This window comes from Rhamphochromis sp. 'chilingali', assembly GCF_963969265.1.
Source record: "Rhamphochromis sp. 'chilingali' genome assembly, chromosome: 1".
In the NCBI taxonomy this organism is placed as follows: Eukaryota; Metazoa; Chordata; class Actinopteri; order Cichliformes; family Cichlidae; genus Rhamphochromis; species Rhamphochromis sp. 'chilingali'.
The window spans coordinates 45,064,951-45,091,270 of record NC_137929.1 but is presented as its reverse complement, the minus strand read 5'-3'; the positions used below and the strand labels follow the sequence as shown (position 1 = coordinate 45,091,270).

At 40.9% G+C, this 26,320-nt stretch overlaps 2 protein-coding genes and 1 long non-coding RNA gene across 3 annotated transcripts; 1 reads left to right on the top strand and 2 right to left on the bottom strand.

Moving 5' to 3' along the window:
- Window positions 1-8,870: 8,870 nt before the first annotated feature.
- On the top strand, window positions 8,871-10,637 carry LOC308408296 (uncharacterized protein; the record flags this gene model as incomplete). Its single annotated transcript, XM_080900500.1, has 2 exons — window positions 8,871-9,572; window positions 9,987-10,637. The coding sequence occupies 2 exons, from the start codon at window positions 8,871-8,873 to the stop codon at window positions 10,182-10,184; spliced, it is 900 nt and encodes a 299-aa protein (XP_080756626.1). The 3' UTR covers window positions 10,185-10,637.
- A 3,700-nt stretch (window positions 10,638-14,337) lies between these two features.
- LOC308406501 lies at window positions 14,338-14,905 on the bottom strand. Its single transcript, XR_013973554.1, has 3 exons — window positions 14,750-14,905; window positions 14,587-14,676; window positions 14,338-14,509 (listed from the first exon to the last, which is right to left on the bottom strand). It is a non-coding gene; the product is annotated as an uncharacterized lncRNA (long non-coding RNA).
- Window positions 14,906-22,254: 7,349 nt separating this feature from the next.
- On the bottom strand, window positions 22,255-25,958 carry LOC308407146 (histone H1.5-like). The gene has a single exon (XM_080898640.1). The coding sequence runs from the start codon at window positions 22,948-22,950 to the stop codon at window positions 22,363-22,365; it is 588 nt and encodes a 195-aa protein (XP_080754766.1). The 5' UTR covers window positions 22,951-25,958; the 3' UTR covers window positions 22,255-22,362.
- Between the last annotated feature and the right edge of the window lie 362 nt (window positions 25,959-26,320).

Genomic DNA, 26,320 nt, shown 5'->3' with positions numbered 1-26,320 from the left:
AACATAGAAGAGCCACCTCCACAGGACAAGACTCAGCAGTCTTGTCCTCCTTTGACTAACAATTACAGCGCATATCTTACAAATCAAAAAGATATGTACAAGTATAAGTATAGGTGGTTAAGAACAAAGCAGCCATTGAACAAAGAACAAATGAACAGTATATGTCAGAAATAACATAAAGCAGCATACAAGTACATTAAATGACCTTCCATATAAAGTAAAAAAAAACAAAAAAAAAACAAAAACAAACAAAACAAAACAAAAACAAAAGTACCCACACACAGTCTAGCTACATCAGTTGAAAAGCAGCATCAAAAATTCAAGTGAGGTGTGAGCTTTATTTAGATTAGATTAGATTAGATTAGATTAGATAGAACTTTATTAATCCCTCGGGTGGGTTCCTCTGGGAAATTCGATTTCCAAAAAGCACAGCACCGACAGAAGTTTCAGAGTTACAGAATATTATATATATATATATATATATACACACACACACACACACATATATAAATACAGAGACAATATAAATAAAATATACGAAGGGGATAAATAGAATAAATAGGAATAAAAAATAAAAATACAAGTGAATTGCACATTTCAAGTATTGAGTCTATTGCACTGTTGACTATTTACAAAAGTATTGCACAAAAAGGTATTGCACAGTGAGGTGAAGAGGCACTACAGCTTAGTTGTTCCCCCCTCCTTTGTCCTCCTGTTTCCCCTCCCTCTCCCCTCCAGAGAGGAGTTTTAAGTTTAAGTTACAATTTAAGTTACACTTGTCTAATGAAGCCTTCAATAGAAGGACTTCATTTTTAAAGCCAGCAAATTTTCAAGAAGTGACATTTATGAATGAAAAATTTTGCATCCATCCATTCGCTTCCGCTTATCCTTTTCAGGGTCGCGGGGGGCGCTGGAGCCAATCCCAGCTGTCATAGGGCGAGAGGCGGGGTACACCCTGGACAGGTCGCCAATCTGTCGCAGGGCCAACACACAGGGACAGACAATCATTCACACTCACATTCACACCTAGTGGCAATTTGGATTATCCAATTAACCTATCCCCACAAGCTGCATGACTTTGGACGGTGGGAGGAAGCCGGAGTACCCGGAGAGAACCCACGCAAACACGGGGAGAACATGCAAACTCCACACAGAAAGACCCCGGCCTGATGTTGGAATTGAACTCAGGACCTTCTTGCTGTGCGGCAACAGTGCTAACCACCATGCCACTATAAATTAATTGTTAATCCCAAATTCCATTTTCTTATTTTCTGTTTGTAGGCCAAATCTAAGTACTTGAAAGGTTAGAGAAGGACAGTCAATATTTTTAGAGGTTAACCAGTACTGAAAATCATCCCAAAAAGATCTGGAACTTTCACATGAATAAAAAAGGTGCTCTGTACTCTCAATATCAGTGTTGCAAAAAGTGCATGCGTTTGTATCTATATTGAATTTCTTGTGAAGATAGTCCTTGGACGGGTATATGGCATTTAAGATTTTAAAGTGATTTTCTTTTGCTTTTGGTGGAATTGGAAAAGAAAGATACTTAGTCAAAAACCTCGAATTATAATCTTTAAACAAATATTTTCTTTTTAATTGAGAAGGAAAAAGTTTTTTGGTTAGAATTGTCCTTAAAAATTTATTATTGCATGTCTTTCCTTTAAATTGACGATCATCAATAATTAAGGACGGTTCACGAATTATAGAGAAAGAATAGGTTAAACTGGCTTTAGCAATCTGAATCATTGCAGGGGGAATGGCTTTCACAACTTTAATAAATTTACTTTGAGTACATGATAAGCCATAATTATCTATGAATTTATTATACGATAATACATTGCCGTCATTGTCTAAAAGGTGTAAAACGGTCCAAATTCCATGATCCATCCAATCCTTATAAAAGATGGATTTTCTTTTTATCAATATACATCTGTTGTTCCAAATCGAATTTGTATGTGGAGAAAAATTATGCTTGTAAATCATTTTCCAGTACTGGAGAACCTGTTTATGAAAATTGGATAATTTAATTGGTAATTTGGAAATTTCAAAGTCACACTTTAAGAGAAATTCAATGCCACCAAGTTTCTCGAAAATTACTTTGGGGAAATAAAACCAAATACTGTTTGAGTTATTTATGAAAGACTGCAACCATTTGAGTTTGATGGAACCATCCATTGCTTCAAAATCAATCGCATTCAAACCTCCTTCTTCAAATGACTTCACTACATCATTCTTCCTAATATAATGTTGCTTGTTTCTCCAAATATAATTTAAGTTAATTTGATTTATATTATTGATTAGTCTATTGGAAACATATAAGCACTGTCATGGATAAATCCGTCGAGAGATACCTTCTGTTTTAGTAAGCAAGACGCATCGAAAGATGGACTTTGTAACCAGCTGATTAGGATCTTTTTAGATTTCTGGGTAATATGCTCAAAATTTAGATTTTCTCTATTATTTGTATTCTTTGAGATTTATAATACCCAAATATTTAATTTCACTTTTAATAGCCATGTTAAGAGACATACTGGGTTTACAATCATGGATAGTTAATAATTCGCATTTTCTAATATTCAGGTACAAACCAGAGGCCTTTGAAAATAGTGAAATTTCATTTAGTGTGAGAGGAACCTGTGACATGTTCTTTAAAAACAGTGTAGTATCATCTGCTAATTGACTTATGATCAATGGGGCTCCCATCAAATTCAGTGGTTGAATATTTGGATTGTGTTTCATCAAAATAGCTAAAAGTTCTGTTACAATAATGAAAAGTAACGGAGAAGCTGGACACCCCTGACGGATTCCTCGACTGATGTTAAATTGTTTAGACGTTCCAAAAGGTAAAGAAATAGAACTATTGATGTCAGAGTATAATAAAGAAATTAAATCTATGAATTTTTTTACCAAAACCAAAATACTGTAAAGCTTTTAAAATGAAAGGATGTTCGACCATATCAAATGCTTTATAAAAGTCTAAAAAAAGAATCACACCATCATCTTAAATTAAGTGATTATAATCCAGTAGATCTAAAACCAATCTATTATTATTGTGGATAGAACGATTTTTAAGGAACCCAGATTGTGTTTCACTAATAATCTGATCTAAGCCGTCCTTTAATCTGTTTGCAATAACACGAGCAAGAATTTTATAATCTGTATTCAATAGAGTAATTGGTCGTAGATTATCGATTAATCTTTTATCTTTACCAGGTTTGGGAATAAGGGAGATAAGACCCTGTTTCATTGTCGTTGCTAATGTTTCATTACTAATGATTTCCCTAATAGTTTTGAAGAAAAATTATTTTATTTCTTTTCAGAAGAAATAAAAGATGGCAGTCAAGCCATCCTGACCAGGAGCTTTGTCCATTTTCAGTTTGTTTAAGGCTTGATCTAAGTCATCCAGTGATATATCAGAATCACAAATTTCTCTGAATACAGAATCGATTTTTGGAATGTAAGGTTCAATCTGATCAAAAAAGGTAAATGAATCGGTAATTAAATGTTTAGATGAGTATAAATTTGAATAAAATTTATGTATTTCTTCTTCTAGTCTTATGATTTGTGCATTCTTCCCCATTTACAATTATTGTATTAATAGATTTCTTCTCTTGCGTCCGTTTCTCCTGTAGAAATATGAAGTACTTTTTTCACCTTCTTCTATCCATTTTGTACGAGCTCTAATGTATGCTCCGTGAGCCTTTTTCTTGTATAAATCATCTAATTGAGCCTATAAAGACAAAAGGGAATTTCTTAGCCTCTGACATAAACTGTCTATTACAATAGTTATTTATATTGTAAAGTAATTTACTTTCAAATTCCTTTTGTTGTCTACTTTTCATTTTACTAAACTTTAAATTAAAAAAATTCCCATCTGTGTGTGTAAGTACCAATTGTTCCACCATTGCAAATTTTATGGAGGAGGTCTTTAACCATCTTAACATACCCATCATCAATTAACAGATCTGCATTGAATTTCCAGTTATCTTTTTTAAATTGTGTTTTATTTTCAGGGTTAAGATTAAGAGTAATAATACTGTGATCTGTCAACGGGGCTGCTGAGATGGAAACATGTGAAACATATCTATATAGTAAAGTCGAGCCCAACCACAGATCTAATCTGGACATATTATTACCATTTGGTTTAATCCAAGAGAATTGAGTAACTCCAGGGTTTCTCTCTCTCCATATATCACTTAAATTGTTTGAATCAATGAACTTTGTTAGAATTGGATTCCACTGATTAATACTGTATCTGGGAGGATTTCTATCCTGCCATTCATTTGGAACAAAATTAAAGTCACCGCCTAGTAATACATGGTCTGTGTGGTATAAAAGTTTATACTCGGAAAGGACATCTGTTATTTTTTCCAACGTGAGCTTATTTAGAGTTACAGAGGAGTACCCATAAACATTTACTAGAATCACAAATGAACCATCAATATTCAATACAACTGCCAGCCAGTGTCCTAAATTATCAGCCTGAAAAGTCATGACCTTCCCTGGACATCGGTAGAAACAGAGAGCTACTCCAGCAGAGTGGTTGGATCCGTGGCTGAAGAGGATTTTTTCACCCCACTGATTTGACCAGAAGGTGGCATCAGCGTCACTTGAATGAGTTTCTTGTAGTAAGGCGCAATTCGCTTTTAGCCCTTTGATAAACATAAATATTGCTTTTCTTTTAACTTTATCCTTGAGACCTCTAACATTCAACAAAGGATAAACACGTGCGTAGCATTAAAAATAAACAAAAATAGAGTTTAAAATATTAAGAATATCAAACTTGAATATAGGGATGGGTACCGGTATCCGATGCCATCGTGGCACCGGATACCGGTACCCAAGTCCGGTCTTGCCGAGAACGTGAGCACGTACTCGCGTACTTAGAATTGAGAAAGGAACCTTGTGTCCTCTCACCAGCATCTCCCGCCAAAAGCATGTGTGCCATAAGCACAATCATAAGTCCACCAGTAGTTGGCAACAACACAACATGAAACCAGTTTAAATACCTCATTTTGAACTTGAAATGTAATTATGTGACTGCAATGCAACATCTAAAAATACTTTAAATTGTATTTTTTATTTTATGAATATTTACGCTGTCAAAAGAAAAGTGTCTTTCAATCAGTGGTTTGTTGTGCTGATTATTGACAAGAGCGTTTGTATATATCTCAAAAGAAAATATTCACAAATCAATCAACAATGACCAAAGAGGATTTCTGATTAAAGCTTTAATTTACTGTTTTTATTTAAACTTCTGGCACAGTGGCACGGTGGTTAGCACTGTTGCCTCACAGCAAGAAGGTCCTGAGTTCAATTCCACCATCAGGCCGGGGTCTTTCTGTGTGGAGTTTGCATGTTCTCCCCGTGTTTGCGTGGGTTCTCTCCGGGTACTCCGGCTTCCTCCCACCGTCCAAATAGGTTAGGGATAGGTTAATTGGATAATCCAAATTGTCACTAGGTGTGAATGTGAGTGCGAATGGTTGTCTGTCCCTGTGTGTTGGCCCTGCGACAGACTGGCGACCTGTCCAGGGTGTACCCCGCCTTTCGCCCTATGACAGCTGGGATAGGCTCCAGCGACCCTGAAAAGGATAAGCGAATGGATGGATGGATATTTAAACTTCTGTCATTTTATGTTTATATTATTAGCATTTATTTGTATGCATGTAAGTGAATAAATAGATTTCTTACAATGCTGGGATGCTCGTTTCTTCTGTCACTACAGCAGCAGTCCACTCCACAGTGAGTCAGGCTGTGACGTTACTGTCAATCCTGAAGCCAAGTAGGTTGAAGGTGAAGATGCTGGGAAACTTTCTGATTCTCTCTGCATTTCTTATCATATCTCTGATTTGTCTGTGAGGGGTTTCCTCTTTGCGTGGCACTCGTTTTGCCATCTTTTGACTTTTTGTCCTTCTTCATTCTTCAGCTGCATGTTTCTGGCCTGCTGTGTGTGACAGTGCTCATCTCTTGGCTTTGTTCTTTGCAAAAATAAAAAATGTCCGCAGTCTAACCAGTTCGTCCACATTCAAGGCCCTGCTGCATTCCCACTGTTTGTCTTCACTACAAACAGTGATTTAAAAAAAAGAACAAGTCTTGACATAACCGATGAGGTAAATCCCAGTTTAGCACCAGCTGTGTATGAGAAAACCATCAGTAGCTATGATCTGGCAGCCTGTCACATAGTCCCTTTTATCACCTGAACTCAGTGAACGTGTCTCTGAATAGTTGATGACCTTGAAAATAAAAACTGGACTTCAGACTCGCTTTTCAAAATCCCACAACAAAGGGAACAGAATAATCACTGTGATTGAGACAAAGATTTATTTAACATGACTGTTACTGCGGCTTACTGATTCACTAAAAGATCTTGAATCTTCTCAGTATTATTGACATGGAACTGACACATGTGATGCACTGACCAGGGCAGAATTACAGATGAAGGGTTTGCACTGTGCAAAGCAGCTGATGAGCCACATTTAGCCCTCTCCACCTCAGCCTCTCATTAGCAGATACAGCTCATCTCACAGTTACTGTGTGATACCTGTTATTTTTATCTGAGGTTTTAGATTTTGTCACAGCAGCTGATGAAAGGAAGCAAGGTTGGTTATATCTGACCAAATCTGCACTTCATGTTCTGTGGCTAAACTCACCACCAAGCTGTTATTATACATATTAATGGGTACATCACTTTACCTGTAAATAATAAATAATGAAGTATTTGAGTAAATGTATTCAGTTACATCCCACAGGTGGTTCTGTTCATGCCTGAAGGGGGCCAATCATATTTTGAGGGGCTTGTGGTACCGCACAGTGTAGCAGCACCTCAGATTTTACATGTTGTTTTATTTCCTGATGCATGCTCAATCATCCAGGTAAGTAAATCTCCAAAAGTTGATTCTGTTCATCTGGACGTAGCGTTTTATAAAGATGAACAGAATCAACTTTTGGAGATATTGTTTGGCTAAAACAACACTAAAATAATGTTTCCTGTTCGAAATAAAGGTAACTAATACTCCAACTATAAGTTTTATTTCCACCAGTGTTGCTTACCTTCTTTGAAACCCTGACTTCATTTTTCACGGAGCGATCCTACCATCATCATCTGGCTAAGAGCGCGTGCACCTTGGACCAAACCAAAACAGGAAATAAAAAGGTGGATGCGAGGTCAGACAGTCAGAGAGACTTTATTTATCCCCAAGGGGCAATTAAGATAGACGTACATACAATACACAAACATCACATTGGGGAGACAGGCCAGGCTAGGTAGTACTGGCAGCGACCTGGTTGGAAGAGGATTGGATTTTATTCTTTATTACCAAAAATAAAAACTGATGCTAGCAAACAAACATGTTGTTTGTGAAGCAAACATACAGCGATAAGCTTAAAAAAAGAGTAATTCACTTTTGTTTTGTTTTTTTAGGGTTCCTAGGCCATTAGGTCTGACATTTATCTCATATATTCTGTGGTTACTCTTCAGTGGGACTTTAAAAACTTTTAAATCTGAATCATTATTTCAGGAAAAGCGGTTAATAACATTTGAATAATTTGATTTAAATAAAACTATGATCATCAGGCTGGGAATACATATTAGCTGAGCAAAAAAAAGTTCTTGAAAAGTTTTTTAAAAGTCACACCAACATGAATTCTGTCATCCCCGTCTGCATTCTCACTCTCACGTTATCTCTGGGAGTGTGTGTGTCTTGAACCTGGCTGAGTTATGAAGTCACCTGAATCTGTCACACCCTGGTGCTAAACCTGGCTGTATTTGTGTGTGACCTGTGATGTGATACACTCTTTGTAGTTTTTGGCATCTCACTCCTTGCTTTGGCCGCACTGACTGTTTCTGTAGGTTATAAGTTTTATAAGATAAAATCAGCTTTTCTGCAAATAAATATCTGAGACTTGAATGTTTGATTATGTTTGTGTCAAGTTTTCGTGTCTTCTAGAAGGTCTCTTTGCTTCTTCTCCTGAAATCTGAAGTACATAAATAAATAAAATAAAAAAGCTTGTAAAAACAAAAATCAGTCAGGTGGAAATTTGGAAAAACTGATCTAAGAAAGAAATCCGAGAATTTTACTTTCAAGCTAGAAATCAGTGTGACGGCCTGACAACGTTGCTTTGGTCGAGCTGGAGGCAGCCACACCTGCCGCTTGTCACCCACAGCCAGTGGATTTCTCTCATCAGGAGCAACTTGTTTAAGAGTTTGGCTGAGCCCCAGGCAGTGTAGTATTCTTGAGTTAAACCTGTTGTTCACTTATATGTATGAATGAGTAAAGCGCTTGCTTCCAATTGTGGATTACCTGCTGAGCTATGTATTTGTGTGTTTTTGTGTCACCAGAATTGGGGTTTTGAAGTTGCCATCTTTTGCTTTCAGGAATATTTGCACTGTGTGGGATTCATGGAGATATTGCCATGGGAGCCCAAGTTTTGAAGAGAGATGGCACGATACCACTCTTTTATGTCCGATTATGTCATAAATTTGGATATCTGCCGATAAGATGTGAATCCGATTTAGTGTATTTTATAATCAATAAAACTTGTTTAAAAATATCTTGCTGCATTTCGTATAAGTTCATACTCCATTCTAAACACTAAAGCTATTATGTTAAACCTGTAGGCAACAAATACAATGCACACAAAATATTTCATAGTTCAGCAATACTGATCAACTCCCAGCAAAAAAAAAAAAATGCTTTCAGTGTGACGTAACTCCAGACCGCATTCATATTCTAACCCAAACACACACACAGGCACTAACATTAATGAATGACTCATAAGAAGGGCGGCGCACAGAGGCTGCCGTATAAGGCATTAGCAGATAAAAAGCGAGTCAGCTGCTGTGCGGCTCACTTTGCTGCCACACTGACAAGATGACACGTTTTTCGGTCTCTACGCTCATTCCTCTTCTTTTTCTCAGCGGCGTTTCTGGGAAACTGATTCAAGCCGCTGCAGGAGACGATGTAACGTTTCCCCTCACAGAGGAGTGCATGAAAGGAAGAGGCACGCTGAAACGTCGCCTGCAGGACAACAGCCTCCATTCGGTCGGGGATCTCGACGGCAGCTGGAAGCCGGCTCCAGGTTATATTAACAGGTTTTTCCAAAGCAGCGACTCTGTGATACTGACCAGTGCAGATATCAGTGATGAAGGCTATTACGAGTTTGACTGCAACAACAAGAAAGAAGAGACTGCACAGCTGCAGGTATTCATACCTTCTGATGTTTTTGTACACGAGGGCGAGGATGCCATCCTCCCGTGCCGCTCCATCACAGCAGGTCAGTGGGTGAAGTCTGTGCGCTGGAGGAGAGATGGAGAGGTGGTGCTGGAGCTGGATGTCCGGTCGGGGAAAACCACATATGGGAACGGCTTTGATGAAAGCCGGGTCTCAATACCATCAGACTGGGACCAACGAGCAAACCTGTCCCTCATCATAAAGCGAGCCGAGGCGAGAGACGGAGGAGTTTATTACTGTGACATCGACAAAGTGGAGAAACACCGCTCCGCTGTCCGCCTGCACGTCTCCACACCACCAACACCACCAAGCACCACATCCCAGCCTACAACCACAGAGAGGGTAAGAACACAGACTGCATTTAAATGGTTCACATTTGACAGTAAGCATTAAAAGTCCACTCAGTTACTCTTCCGCATGCAAAATCCCACATTCAGAGACACACAGTGCAGATAACAGCCCAGATCAGCAAGCACACAGACAACAGTGACTACAAATGTAGTTAGTCACTGCTGAGCTATTATAAGGTTGTAAAGTGGAAGGTAGTAAAGTGCAATGCAGGTGCACAGATCTACTAAGGCGGGCAGGGGGTGGTGGGGTGGAGACACTGTAGGAATGAGGTAATATAGGTTATGAGGGTAGCCGGGTCCCTGTAATTTAGTGGAAGCTTTAGCAGAGCCTCACAGTCCACGTCATAACAGACGCCAGTTAAAACTGCTCACTAACATTTCTGCTCTGTCTTCTTGTCCTCTGCAGCCATCAGAGTGCTCCGACTGGTCATGGAGCACTTTCTCCATAACGGCAGCTGTATTTGTGATCGTTGCCCTGCTTGTTTGGCTCTGCTGGTTTCTGAGGAACAGGATATTCAATGTGTGCTCTCGAGGTTTTCTCTGCAACGGCACAGAGGAGGGAGGAGGAGGGGCTGAAGAGGGCAGACGGGAACCCTTACTTTAACCACCACTGATGAGTGAAAAACAACAACAGCTCATCCCTTTAAGTATTTGAACTCGCCACCTTTATGACGGCACCACTGTGCAACTCCACTTTCTCAGGTTTAGAAATCCTCCGTTCTCCTTCTGCTCAGGCTGACTGCTGTTACAATGTTTGAGATTGTCTCTATTATTTTGTGTTTGTCTTCCAATCAATGAAGTAATGCCTGTAAATCATCTGCTTACATAATCAATGCATAATTTAGCTTCAAGATGGATGAATGAGAGCTCTTCAGTAACAGAATCAGAATCGTGTTTATTGGCCAAGTATATGTGCAGACACATACAGGGAATTTGTATATTGTCCTGCCTGTTTGTACAGATTTAGTCTTTACTGTGTTTACTTTGCTTTTTGTAAAAAGCTCAGGGAAGCTGCTGTGTGCCAATAAAGTTTTAAGTGGATAATAAAGTGACCTGATGCAGATTACAGTCATGATTTTATTCATTTTGCACATGAAATGACTTCAAATGTTTGATGGAATAAACACTGAAAACCTTTAACAAAATCACATTAACATACAATTAATATACAACAAAGTAAGAAGCATTAATCTGCTGCCATAATCCCAGTTAAACCTGAAGCTTCATCTAAACTCAGTCCAGGTGTTTCTCTGCAGTCGGCTCTGTTATCCTGACAAAACTGTTTCCAGCCAGAAAGGCTGCAGGTATTTGTGTGAAATAAAGACAGCGAGGGAAAAATTCACACCAAAGACATTTGAATAAATAACAAGTGAGAGAAAACAATGAATCCTTCATTGTTTGTTTGTCTGCCGTGACGTCTGAATAACTCTTTTGCACTAGCAAAAAGAAGGGAGAGGCTGCCATCCCGAGCCAAGAAACTTTCAGGCTGATTGCTTTACAAACTCGTGAATCCTGTGATGTGACATTGTTCATCCTGTCACAGCCTCTTGCCATCCCTCTCATATGTCATTAGCCCTCACTCTTCTGAAGTCGTGTAAACATAAGGTTTATCAGAGCAAAGAGGTGAACGGCGCTGTTTTAAAACATGGTAATTTAAAAAATATATCTACAGGAGATTTTAAAAAAGGGAGAATTAATACATGTTCATCTGATCCCAGTTTTGATAAGTACAATATACAAAACAGACTTATTTACTTTGAATATGACTTTTTTTAGTAACTTGTTCAAATAATGCTAGCGAATTATTTTACCCATATTATTGTAAAATTGCCATACACGTAAAATAATATGGGTACAGGTAATCACAGAATTCTTTTGCATTTTTGTAAAATTCTGTTTTACTGGGTTTTTTTTTTTTTTTTACTTTTTGATGTATGTATGTACGCACAGCCTTTGTATTGCACATAAGGATGAGAGCGCGATGGTAGAGGGAGATTGCTCCAGGACAGATACAACAGCAGTATAATGTTAACGCAGCTTGCAAGCACCGGCACAGACAGCATGCTAACGCTAAGGTAGCCAGAAATCCAGATTGGTTAAAGCTCAGTAAATGCTGATACCAGAGCAGCAACGAGATAAAGTGATTTGCTGTAAAACCAGACGCTGCTGAACTTCAACAGGTCGAAGAAATGAACTTCTAATCACGTCATCTAGAATTACAAATGACTGCTGAGCTTAAAGACAATCAGCACACGCTGCGTGAGTGATCTGTTTCACCGCTGAGGCGGATTTTGCGGTGAATCTTAACAAACACAGAGGAGTGTTGTAGTTATGATAACACCCCGAGGCTGTTCTGGAGCTTCAGTGAAGATTATACGGTCTGTCAGCGTATACTTAGTAAAATAATGTGACTTAAAGCATAGGTTAAATATTATAATATGAATCATTCATTCTAAAGAGAAATGAAATCAACAACTGAAAAGGGGATTTAAAAGGAAAATCGACATTAAATCGTCTATCCCTCACGCCACTGTTTGTGTGTAGTACAAAGCCGAACACACACAAGAGGACGGAGAGAGCCAAAAAACAAATGTTATCGTTTGGGCTTGATGTCACGCTTTGATAAAGACTGGCATGATGCCCGGTAAGAGAGTCTGACTGAAAACTGATCATGCTCAATGTCATCAGAGGAGGTTTGTGTTGTTGAAAAGTGGCATCCACAAAGCTTTCTATTATGTTAACCTAAAGTAAGTGAGCCAAGAGAACAAGGACATATTTGGTGTTGTGACAGCGTCATGTTTCCACAAGTTGTGTGATCGTTTTACTGTGGTGGGTGAGTAATTTAGAATCTACAGTAAAAGGCACTCCGTCAACATCATTTTCTGTTTGTTTGTTTGTTCAAATGTTTCTCGTCTCTTTGGTGAAAAGTGAGTTTACAAGGACATGATATGTAAACGATAATTTAAACGAACCATGTACCAAACACAGAGAAAGCAGTTTGTGACAAAAGTACTGATAGCTCAGCAGACTGCAACCGGACATTGAACTAAACTTGAGGGAGAAGAAATCCCCCCAACCCTCGGTGAAATTTGTGCTCTGAGTTTATTTCAAGCACAGACAAAAATCCCCCAATCTAAGAGGACAACACTGATGAGAGAGAGGTTATCACAGCCTAACCCACAGCAGAGTGCAGCATGCATCTCTCAGGTTGGTGCGTCCCTTTGCTTTTTCCCTTTGAATCAAGCAAGTGTCGTCAGTCCTCCACGTTTCTCTCTCTCCGTTACTCTGTGACTGTTGGCGACTTGTGGTTGTTTGTCTGCACGGTTTGTTAACCATCAAGCTCTCCGGGATTTGACTCGCACATGCCCAACTTAGTTCAATAAACATTCCAACGTCAGGTATTTGACAGGTAACCTGTCATCTTATCTGGATTAATTACATCAATTACGTTTCATATTTGAATGTGAATAGTTTAGACTGAAGAGGATTAACAGCTAGTTACAACAATATTACCGCCCATCCCTCACTGCTGCTGTTTTTCTATTGTTTTTAATCAGTAACAAGAAAAACTTATTGGAATGTGAGCAAAAGAAAGCGCCAAATGTCATCACTTAGTCTTGGTAAACCTTTGATAATGACTCTGGCAGGCTGCCCAGTGAGGGAGTGGCTTTGACTGAGAACAAGCAATCGTGTGCAGGAGGTCACCGGAGACATGTTGTTTTGTTGTGTTTTATTTATTTAATTTTGTATTTGATTCATTTATACAACACGGACGATACATGTTAACATGACTGCTGCATTGAAAGCTAAGTAGAAGACCTTGTTGCAAGATAGAGCACATGTATTTCTTGAAAAGGGGAGCAATGGATGACCCATGTAGTCACAGAGAAGGTACAGAGTACGACAAATGAAGCAAGCACATTCCTCAGCAGCTCTAACACCGCATGGACTTGCAGGTGTGACCTGCACGTCAATGAATTTAAGTTTGTTGTGGCCAGTGCTGTCGTCTGCATGCTGGGGGACCCGGTTGAGGATTGCTGAAACCAACAGACTCAATCACCTGATCCACAAGGCCAGTAACAATAATAATAATAATAAAGATTGATTGCATTTATATAACGCTTTTCGGAGACCCTTAAAGCACTTGTGGGGATGGAGCTGGACTCCATTAGGATGGTGTCTGAGAGGTGGATGTTGTCCAAGATAAAGACAATGTTGGAAAATACCTCCCATCCACTCCATGATGTGCTGGCTAGCCACAGGAGCACATTCAGTGAGAGACCGAGATTACCAAAAAGCACCACCACGACATACGTAATCATTCCTGTACAACTCCTCCATCTAACACACTGTAAACACTGTGTGACCCGTGGTAGGTACCTATTTAAAATAGGACAGAGCCGTAGGCGCACAGTCAGTTTAAAAGAGTTTAATTTTTAATACAAAATAAAACAGTGTAACAGCAGCACCTAAAAACAATTAAAAACATTACCTTATTAAAAAACGATAAGACTGTACGATTGCCCGTGAGGCAGGACAAGCGCTGCGGAGAACAGTTTAAAAACAAATCGACATAGCACACAGGTTAAAAATGGACGGCAACTCACACATGACCCCAAATGGGTAAAACACTATAGAAAAAAAAAAGGCAAATCTTCGGTGCCGTCTTCACTCGGGCCCCCCGCTGTGCATGCAAGAGCGGGGAGACAAAAAAGGATTTGTTTTCCCTGCAGCGCCTTCACCGCCTGCGAATCAATATCTGTGGTGCCTACTGATACAGAAAAAGTAAAACAAAAAACCAAAACCATCGACAGCCGCAGCAGTCAGTCTGTCGGCTTACACCAGTTTAAAACAAATTAAAACACACTGATGTGTCGGGTCCTTTGCCCGCAGCCAGAAATCCACCTGGCAAAGCAGCAGCTCGGTACTCTGTGAATAAAAGGCAGGAGATCACTAGCTGGACAATAAAACACAGGAATATTCCTCCACTGAATTGGTTTTGTTACCTGTCCACAAGTTCGTGTCACACCCTAATAAATGTGGGTCAGTGGCGATGAAGTCCACTATACCGTTCTCACGGGAGCAATGTTTCCCACCTACAAGGGTGCAAATAACTGTAAACCTCTGCCAACAGCCAGAGCTCAAGTGGTACATTTCTGTGTAACCTACCGTTCTAACAGAAGTTTAGGGGAGGACGCGTATCAGACTTTCATAGTTAAGAAACACCAACTTGCCCAACTCGGACCAAGCACTCGCAGCTTCAGGTTTGCAAAGGAATACCCAATTGCCCACACCTGCGCTTATGAAAGGAGCGAAGACCAGCTCCGCCCACCAGGGGCGGTCCCAAATCTCCAGGTCTCACCTGTCACAACTGCAATAGTTACACCCTTTTTAACATGCTCTTTTCTATTTAGTGCTGCTGTAAATATTTCTGACATTTATATCACATCTGTCAGTTCTTGATATTTATTATAGAACGGTTTGTATATATTATTACTCTTTCTTAAATCTGTAATATATTGTATTGTTAAATAGTCTGTTTCTGTTACTGTACTGGAGCAACTGCAACCCATCATTTCCTTAGAGATTATTAAAGTATTCTGATTCTGATAGATTGAAACTGGGCGTTCACAATCTTGCTCCTGACAAATCCAAGAGCTGCCAGATTCTTACATGAATATTATATGTGGCTGGGAGACCGACAGGATCGATGCAGGACACAGAGAGCACCGTTATGGAACTGCTTCAGCTGCTCTTACCTGCAATCTTCTTCGTGAGTGTTTTCAGTGAGGGGAGTATACCATATGTGAAAGTAATGTTGGGAGACTCTTTTATTCTTCCTGGAAACTGTTAGAATGAAGTAGATGGATAACTTTGTCAAATACAGCTTCAGTCCCGGGATGTCGCTGCGCACCGACACGGAGTTTGGAGACCAGAGGAAAGTTTCAGAGATCGCATGAGTCCCAACTCTTCTCCCGTCTTTAACCGCTCAGTTTACACGGACAGTGGAGTTTATGGGTTCATGTGCGATGGTCGGGAGGTGTCTGCTGTCCATGTGGAGGTTGTCGTGTTCTCTGAAACATCCGTCACAGAGGGAGAAGCGAGCAGCCTGTCCTGCTACTATCCAACTACAGCTGGCACCTGCTGGTCTGTGCGCTGGGTTGAAGACGGGGAAGATGTGTTAAGGAGAGACTCGTGCGGTGGTAACAGTAACTGGGCTGCTGATGGTCGACTGTCTGTCAGCTGATTGGCTCTCACACGGAGACCTGTCCTTAAACTTGCAGTGGGCTCAGAGGGAAGATCCAAGGAAGATCAGGGGGATTATTTCTGTTACATCCAAAAAGAAGTTAGAGGGGAACAGAGGGGGACACCAGCTGCTGCGAGGCTGAAGGTCAGTGAGAGCAGCCCGGATCAGACCACCAGCACTCCTCCCCCTACATCTGTGTCTGCGAGTATTCACACGGACCCGGTCTATGCAAAAGTATCTGACAATTCACCGTCTGAAGAATTTTAAGTTTTAAATACTTTAAATTGTATTTTCTTATTTTATGAATATTTACGTTGTCAAAAGAAAAGTGTATTTCGATCAGTGGTTTGTTCTGCAGATTATTGACAAGAGCGTTTGTATAAATCACAACAGAAAATATTCACAAATCAGTGAACAATGACCAAAGAGGATTTCTGATTAAAGCCAGGGGCAATTCTAGGATCAGAGCTTTGGGGGTGCTGAGCACCCCGAGAGCTGCCCAGCCAGGCAAGATAAAGCTGTCTCTGTCAGTTCCTGCATCCTTAAATGTTGTCCCGAGTTCTCTCTGTCACTTTGGTGCAGTTAAACCCCTGTTCCTCCCTGTCCTCGTCGTCTGTTGTCTTCGTCTCCGTTATCAGTCATCATCATTTTACCATCTCTGTGTAAGTCTGCAAACTTCTTTATTAAATCATAAGATTCTTAAATTCATCAAGTCTCTCTGTGCCTGGGTCCTCGTCTCAAAACATGACATCACTGTTTTGTACATTTTAACACAACTTAACCCCCACATTTGTGAAACAAAAGCAAAACACTTGTTTTGAAAAGTCTGTAACAAAACCATGAAATCTGATCAAGGTTATTTAAATGCTGCAAAAGAAGAATGGATTGGAATAAAAAAATACATATCCTAACCTTAATTACTGGTGAGTAAAAAGTAAACTGACTGCATTTTTTGGACAGAGATTCACTTTTAATTTGTATGTATAATATAATACAGATGCATAAAAAACCCTCCCAAAACAGAATAAATTATTACAAAATATTAATAAAAACTATAAAAATGGAGGCAACTTTGCCTGTGTTAGAATGTATACAATGTATAAAAAAAACTTTATTGCAGTTACTAATTTTACTCATTTAATATTAATAATTTTGTGTTGTAAGATTTATGACTTTCATGCTTTCATAGTGGTACTTAGGAGAGCTTGACATTTTTATCAGGTGGTACACACTGTAAAAAGTTTGAGAAACACTGATAAGTGTATGTGTGCTTTTGGAAAACATTTAAAGCTGCTGTACAGAATCTTTGAAACAAGCTTAAAACATTTTTAGAATATAAACAGAGTGATAGGTTTGTAGCTTGAACCCATCCGCTGGAACGTTGAAGGCAATATAATTACACTGCAAAGCAAGACACAAGTAGGCAAGCTTCTTCATGTTTCTCGTGCACGGGAGAGAACCGGACAGGCACCGTTCCTTCGCTTGACCCCAGTTGCTCTCGTCCGTTCTCCCGTACCACTGTTCTTTTATTGAGGTTACATGAATATGCATAAGTTCATTAACATATGACGTCTACATACACACAAAGAGTACCTTGCCTGTGTGTGTGTGTGTGTGTGTGTGTGTGTGTGTGTGTGTGTGTGTGTGTGTGTGTGTGTGTGTGTGTGTGTACTGCTGATCAAAGGGTCAAACATCCTTGGTCAGGAAGAGGGTAGCCTCCCCCTCACCCTAGATGGTTCATCCTAGATAACACGGTGAGGAAGTCCTGCAGTTCATCTAAACAAAGAGCACTTAGACTAGAACAGACGCAACTACGTTAATCCTACCATAAAATAATAAGACACGGTATGACCTCTCATGCTCCCAAAGTGCTGTCTAATACACACAAAGTTTGCAGACTATCAAGGATCAAAACCTCTACCAATCTACAACTAATTACAAAACTCTAAGCATATATAAGTAAATATTTCTAAGCATAAATGACAATCAACAATACAAATCTAACATTTCCCCCCTTTTTGACCTTTATGCCTGAAAAGTTCCCAGGTATGAATACCTCATGTCTGACAGTTTCAATGCAAACATTTTTATACTCAGCATATGTCAAATCACCCTAAATTACTGAAAAGGTACACAGTTCAACAAATGTATTAGCAGTTATCCCATTCATTGAGCTCATCTCATGGCAAACTGCATCTTACGAGCAAACAAAGAAATTGTTAATTTAATAGTGAAAATAAGAAGATAACATTTTCAAAAACATCTCAGCTTGGTGATGCTTCCTCTGGGTGTGCAAATCACATGTCTCTCTGCAGAGTGGTTTAAGCTCTGCAGGGCGTCATGAATGTCTCTTCCAGTTGTTTCCATCACTGTCCATAGGACCAGAGTCCAAATGTATGTAGAATAAACATTCAAACATACCAGTTAGTTTTGTTGTTCGTCAACATGGGTCTCAGCTATTTCCAAGCTGCAGACCTCTCAGCACTCTAGTTTTATGGCCTCCACCAACCCCCATCACCTCATTCAAGCCTTCGTCCTGTGAGGGGGATATTTATGACTCCTTAATTGTCCACGCTCTGCAGAGAAACACCTCTGTGGAAAGGGTGCAGGGTTCAGTTGTCTTACTGCTGTTATGATCCCAGCAGCCTTCAGAGTGTCATCGTATGCACAGTACAGTGGCACAGCGTTAGGTGATGTTCATAGGAAACTGCTGTTATCACCACCATAGCTTCTGGTTCCTGTGCTTTTCACAGAATCATGATGTCATCCTCGAACTGCTTCTACGCTGTCGATGGAGCCCTCATCCCTCGAGTTTTCATATCCCAACGCTGCTGAAGATTTAAGGCAGGGCACGTCGTACACCTTAATTGTCTTTCTCAGCGTCAATATTGAATCTTTCATTTTATTTAAAATCTTGCTGTGGGAAGTCTCCTCTTGATCTCCTGGAAGCTCAGTAGCACAGCTCTCTGTGTGATGTCTGCTGTGCTGAAGATGACCGCTGATCCTCCTGAAGCCTCTCTCCTGGCCTCAGCTCCCATCCTGTGGACGATCCTCTCAGGCACTCCTTCTCGTAATGCATAGTCCTGATTTTGGGCCTGCTGGATCTGTCTCTCTTAGGTGAGAGTCATGTGTCCATCTCCTCTGCCTTCCTCCTGGTTCAGCTGTTTCCGGCACCAGCTGGGGTCCTATAAGGATAAGTGTCGTAGTCAAGGTAACCAAGAGGGTCCTGGTCGCACACAGGTCCGTCACGCCTCGCACTTGGTTGCCCTAGAGTTGATCAGAGGCTGGAGGTTGAAGTGCGAGCTTACCCTACGGGGGCTCAATCAGCACTCCCCCCTCACCACTGAAACAACCAAGTGTGAGATTTCTCTATTGTGCTGTCTTGAGGGTGCCGGGGTTTCCTGGGACCTCGACCTCTTGCAGTGGCTCTGATAAATCCAGGAGGGTCTCTCGCTATTTTGCAGGCAGTTAAAATGGTCCTTGCTGTGGCTCCAAGGTCTGATCTCATGATGGGCCCCAACCAGCTTGACCTTTGACCTCAACCACTGCCTGGTCCTGTCAGCTATGCGCTTCTCACTGGGCCTCTGAAGATTTCTCAGGAGATTACTGCTGCACCTGTATTTCCTTGCTAGGAAGACAAACTATTTGGAGAGCATGTCAACAGTCATCAAACCACATTCTTTAGTTCAGTGAACTTCACTTATAGGCCATCAAAGCCTCATCTGAACATGGGTGCACCACTTGCATAGGTTTAATATTTGTAAATAAAACGGCTAATCACACAAATCACTGCAACAATAATAAAAAACATTGTTTAATGTTAATCCTTGGACCCCTCCTCTTGACGCATGGACACACCCATGCGTCAACTCACCAAACCTGGATTCCAGTCTTAAAGAAAAAGATTAGCTAGATCATATCCCAGGCAACATCAGGGCATCTCCTCCCCTGGAGCAGCACCACCCTGGACCTATAATCCTGCAATGAAAATGTTAGTGTGTTTTGCATATTAAGTTTGCTTAACACCTGGCTCTCCCAGGAGCCTGCATACACACCATCATGGCCTGGAAAACAAGATCTGGAAGTAAAATCAAACTCCATACCTGTAAACAATTGTATCATAAGAACAAGAAGCATTCAACATCAGCAAGACAAGTGTCATGTGCAGGTTTTCTCAAATCAGTAAACTACAATTATTTTCATAAGTCGCCTCAGACATGGATCATCCCATGTACTCAGGCAACATTAATGTAATCGGTGACTGCTCTTAAGCAAAGTCACTCCACTCATATATTATTTATGGGCTCAAAAGTGGCCAGCTAATGAGCCCATATTAACTATTCCATAACACCGCATCTCTTATTTGTTTGTCTCATGTCACTTGTCCGCTTCTGCTGAATCTTGTACATGCAGTCTCAAAAAACAAACATTAGCAACACACATTGATTATCCTGGTGGGCAGGCGTCGGCCATCCACATTCCAGAGGTGCCATAAAAACACCATAAAGTTAGCCATCCCTAGCTGTGGAAAGAAGTAACACCAGTTCTCAACACAGGAAATTTCACACATGTTATTCACATTATCAAAGTAACCTTCACATTTTCCCATCAACACAATGCAACAGCATCACCACTCATAACCTATAAACACAGTTTTCCTCACACATAAACCCAGAAATCCTGTAGTAGGAAAAAACATCAACCAGTTGTCCTGGTATAAATCGCATCATCAATTCACATGAAGAACTGGCATGCTGTAAGAAAAGAAAATGCAAATATTAGCGCTTGCGCAGGCGTATGCATACTTTGTCACAGTTATCTCTGTGAGCAACTCAAGCCTATGAATAACACACCTGATAAATGCACAGACACAGAAAATGGCATTTAAAAGGTTAAATCATCATGCAACCTCGAGTGTTGCTGTCATCTTTCTGCTCCTGTAAAAGGAAACACATGGGTTCATCTGCACCTTTGTCAGGTGGGGGTTAGCTTCACACAATCATGTTCAGTCAGTCAGTCAGTTATTTTAAAATTCTCACTCATTCACTCAGTGGTTCCTTCTTTTGCTAATTGTGGAAATTATCATCGCATTCGTTTCCACGCTCAGCAAAACGACGTTATTTCAAAAAGAAAAATAATTTAGACTGGATTTCCTCGTTGAATCCTTTTTGGGGGGGACTCTCATTTCCTAATTGTCCCAAATAAGTGGCTTTCTCCTGAACCCATTTTAAATGTGGAGAAACTCACTTGCAACAATTTTCTTGACGACGTGTAACGCTTTTAACTCCCGACTTGCAGATCTGCTCAAAGAAAAGAAATTCACAAGCAAAAATTAGTGCTTGTTCAAAAATGAAAAATAAAAAATAACAGAGATTATCAAACCAAACTCTCAGTGCACTGTGAAAGTATCAAAATAAAAAGGCCTTGTTAAGTCATGACACAAACTCCTCATCATCTTCACAACAGGAGAAGAATCATCAGCTAGATTCACTCCAAACCAACCATCAGCCGCACAACACACCACATAACCCTAATGTCATATTAGCTATGAGTTTAATCACCCGGTCTGTGCTCTTCACTCATTTAAGCCACAGATCTATTTTATTCAATTTTTCCTTTTTCCCTTCATCATAAAACATGTGACATGCTGTCATGCACTTCACAAAAGACGTTTGTTCTGATGTATTCAGAGTTGTGTATCTAAATACAGGATTCACTCGCACATCAAAACAGGAAACTCAGTGTTTTAGAGTCTCCACTCAACACACAACAACTCCAACACATCTCATTCACTCGTGCTAGAATTCAGTCACCTTTCATTAATCTAAGACCGATCAACTAATTTGAATCAGCTATTAACCCACTAGGATGACAGGACGACAGAAATGCATGTTCAAAATGTTATCACTAAAAGAGAATTTCCCTCATACAGTAAATTTAGTAGTAAACTTGTGCTGCATCAATCAAGCAGGAAGCTTCTCCCAATTTACTATATTAACAACTAAATTTATTGTCTGATCACTGGTTGGTCAAACCAGGATCTTTTTTCCCCACAAAAGTTAAACTGCTGTCCTGCAACCTACAGAGTCAATTTTTTTTTATTGGATAAATTCAGTATTTGAGAACAAGTGTCTGCTAAATTGACACTATTTTAACACTGATGAAAGATAACAAGCTAATTTTCATTACATGTGTTTGTGTTATTAGGCAGGTTTAATGCATGTCTGTGGAGCTGCATATCCAGCAGAGCATGTTCTTAAAGCTGCCTTTCCTACACACTTCTCTGCTATTATTTAATCATTTCTTAACTAATGTGCTGTGAGTCCACTGGTCTTTGCATCACACGAGGTGACTTGGACAAGATGATAAACAGACTCACATGCTGAAGATGTTGTCTAATCTTCATAAGCTCTCTTGTGCTTGTGTTAGTAGGGTTAATGCATGTTTTGTGTGATTCTGTATATGTTTGTATATGTTTCAGACTCCTTCACAATTTTCCAACTTAAGCAGTCAGTTTTCTTTTTCCCCAGGTTTGCTAACCCAAATTTTGATTTCCCACATTTAATAACAAAATTTGTGTTCTCACCACTCTCACTATTGTCCTCTGCCACTTCAATAGTCCAATAGCAGGCAGTTTCTCCTTCAGCTTTGTCCTGTCCCTCCTCTGATGCGGTTGACTTTGTGCTAGTGTCTGAAGTGCTGCCGCTGCCTTCTTGGGCGACTTCTTAGCAGCTGCTGCCGGTTTCTTGGCTTTGGCCGCGGCGGGCTTCTTGGCTTTGCTCTCAGTAGCCTTGTTCATCTTGAAGGATCCGGAGGTCCTGGTGCCCTTGGTCTGCACCAGAGTGCCCTTCGCCACCAGGCTCTTGATGGCGGTCTTGACACGGGCCTTGTTCTTGTCCACATCGTAGCCTCCGGCAGCCAGAGCCTTCTTGAGAGCGGCCACGGACAGGCCGTTGCGCTCCTTGGAAGCGGCCACGGCTTTCACAATCAGCTCGCCCACGCTGAGGCCGACCTTCTTGGGCTTGGAAGTCATCGTCTTCTTCTTCTTGGCCTGAACCTTGGTGCAGGGCGTGTTTATGATGGAGCCTTTCCCACCACAGCGCTGGCACGTTGAACGCATCATGAAGGGTCCATTTCTTTCATGTCGCTAGCCAGCATGCTAGCCGCATGTGGCTTGCCCGAGTCACTCAGTCCTTTTTGAGCATTTCAACATGCTGCCACCGCCATCTTGCTCGCCCCTCCGTGGAATTCATCCAATCAGACAGGAAGATGGGTTTGCTTTCTTCTGCTGCTGCTGTTTGTCCACATTGCTGCTGCTTTGCTGGGACTTTTTGTGCTCAGGACTTGCTGCTGTCTCTTTATCATGTTATTGCTTTGGAGCTGCATTCCTTATCTTCAGGGAGGAGTGAGCTCGCTTGTGAGGTTGAGAAACACATGGCACTGTAAATAAGTCAGCCAGAAACTTGGCCTGCATGTTTCCAATGATGTTAAACTATAACTTTCTTCCGACCGCTGCATGTGGAAAATTGATTCAGGTCTGCTTTTCACCTGAAAGTGACAAACTAAGACATTTCATTATTATCATCACTGCTTAATCAACACACATCTCTGTGTGTGTGTGTGTGTTTGTGTGAACAATCCTTTCTTAAAAGCATAAAATGACATTGTAGTTGTTTTTCGGCTGATCAACACGAAACCTTTTTCCCATGATTATTTTTCTTCGTCTACAATGTAATTTTTGTCTCTTTTTCACTCTTTTTTTTTTTTTCGTTACAATAGCTGGTGACCTGCAGAATCACCGCTCTCACTCACAATCAAAGGCAATTACTTTTGCACAGTGCACAAAAACACTGTGATGTCAGACACATTCACACTCACTTTGTCATCTGCATAAATAAATCATATGGCTGGAGATACGTGCCATGGTGATCCATAGGCATGATCACACATTTATTTAATTATTTTCAACCCAACAAAACAAATAAACAAAAACATGATGCTGATGTTATGAACACTCTACACACAAGTCAAGATGCAGGAAAACTGCTCACGGAAACGCTGCACACTCCCTGTTTCCCCCTCTTTGAGTAGTTCCCAGACAGCTCTTGATCTGATAACGTGTAGCTTGCTCATCAGCTCAGAAAAAAACTGCAACGCAACATCACACAGTAGTTGCATGCTCTGCCCACAGCGGCAAAGTCTTACACTTTCATATTCAACACAGCTCCTCCATCATGTACTTTTAGATGTTTCATACAGGGTTCAGCATATTAGTTGTTTTCACAGGTGTGCTCCATATCTCAACAATGGCTCATAACAAGACGACAGTCTTTCACACAGGTCAAGTGCCTCTATGCACTTCATTAGTTTAAATATTTACCTATATCACTTCACCTCACATGTCATTGTACTGAATTTAAGCAACCACAAGCTTAATGTAGATTACTTTTAACAACTATCCACCTCAATTAAATCTATGGTCTGGCACACAGGCTGCTGTCGATCAGGGCAAGCTAAAGAATAAACATTGTGTCAGCAAGGGGTGGGGGGAAAGCCATTCACCAGAGCATATCTTAAGTGCTGCTGATGTGGGCTGGCCTTCTCCACAGCTCTCCAAGGCTGGTGTGTTTTCTGAAAACTTCTAACATTTGAATCTCTTCCATTTATAAGCCTGCGATTAACCGCACGGCTCAGGTCCGCGTGACCGCGCTCGCGTGAACCCGCGCAGCTGTGGAGCCGTCGCTCTCTCTCTTTTTTACATAAATACTTTGTGCTGCCAGGAGCAAAGTCCAGCACAAACGTCTGTCTCCCTCCGACTCACTCTTGGTTGCTTAGAAACCCATGATAACAACAACAGTCGGTGTCACAGACCACATGTTCTGCTCCGCACACACTCACACACAACAACAACAACAACGACGACGACAATGACAACAACACAAAATAGGCCTACTGTCCAGCACAATCTGGACCCCGCGGAACTTCTCAACACCCCACTGAGCGGTGGAGAACTCACTACAGTACCCCACACAGCGGTCTGTATTTCGCCCCACTAAGACGGCGAACCAAAAAAAGTTCGAACTGCGCAACTCTGCGACTTAATGCTTCTGTACAAAAAACCCCACTGAGCGGCTTTGTACATCGCCCCACTTAGACGGCGAATTTTAGCCCCACTGAGCGGCCACGGACAACGCCCCACTGAGCGGCGAAGACGTAATTTTAGCCCCACTAAGCGGCCACGGACAACGCCCCACTGAGCGGCGAAGACGTACAGTTATAGAGTTGGACTCTAAACTTACTCGGTGTTGCTTAGCGTGTAATATCAGCCTCGAATCCCGCCAATCGCCATTCATCGAGGAGAAAAGACATACAGCGAATCCACAGGAACTTCCTGGCTGACGTCAGTCTTTCAGCGTGCCTCTCCTCCCCTCGGTGAATGCGATTCCAGGGCTCCGGCATCGAAGGACCAATTAATGATAGGTTTGTAGCTTGAACCCATCCGCTGGAACGTTGAAGGCAATATAATTACACTGCAAAGCAAGACACAAGTAGGCAAGCTTCTTCATGTTTCTCGTGCACGGGAGAGAACCGGACAGGCACCGTTCCTTCGCTTGACCCCAGTTGCTCTCGTCCGTTCTCCCGTATCACTGTTCTTTTATTGAGGTTACATGAATATGCATAAGTTCATTAACATATGACGTCTACATACACACAAAGAGTACCTTGCCTGTGTGTGTGTGTGTGTGTGTGTGTGTGTGTGTGTGTGTGTGTGTGTGTGTGTGTGTGTGTGTGTGTGTGTGTGTGTGTGTGTGTACTGCTGATCAAAGGGTCAAACATCCTTGGTCAGGAAGAGGGTAGCCTCCCCCTCACCCTAGATGGTTCATCCTAGATAACACGGTGAGGAAGTCCTGCAGTTCATCTAAACAAAGAGCACTTAGACTAGAACAGACGCAACTACGTTAATCCTACCATAAAATAATAAGACACGGTATGACCTCTCATGCTCCCAAAGTGCTGTCTAATACACACAAAGTTTGCAGACTATCAAGGATCAAAACCTCTACCAATCTACAACTAATTACAAAACTCTAAGCATATATAAGTAAATATTTCTAAGCATAAATGACAATCAACAATACAAATCTAACACAGAGCATCTGCTTCTCTTTACAGCTCCTCGCTCCACCAGGGCTGTTTGGCTCTTTCTGATAGTGTGCAAATGTCGTGCACGTACCGCGGCAGTCATGCAGACAACTGGACGGTCCAAAAGTTGGCCTACCTAGTACTGGCTGAGGTTTTAGTAGAGTTGTGGCTGAACCGCAGAAAAATATATAATTCATTTTAATCTCCCCAATCAATTATAATGTTATGTTGGAATGTTGTTAAAGAGAGTCAAAAATGTTTCAACCCAGTTTGTTTTGCAGTTTCTGTATAGCAGCTTTAATATCGGGAGAACACAACTTCCAGATTGTGTGAGTAAAATTAGTTGTTGT

Coding starts and splice junctions, on each gene's coding strand:
- LOC308407146 (XM_080898640.1), bottom strand. CDS start 22,950: ATGATGCGTTCAACGTGCCAGCGCTGTGGTGGGAAAGGCTCCATCATA.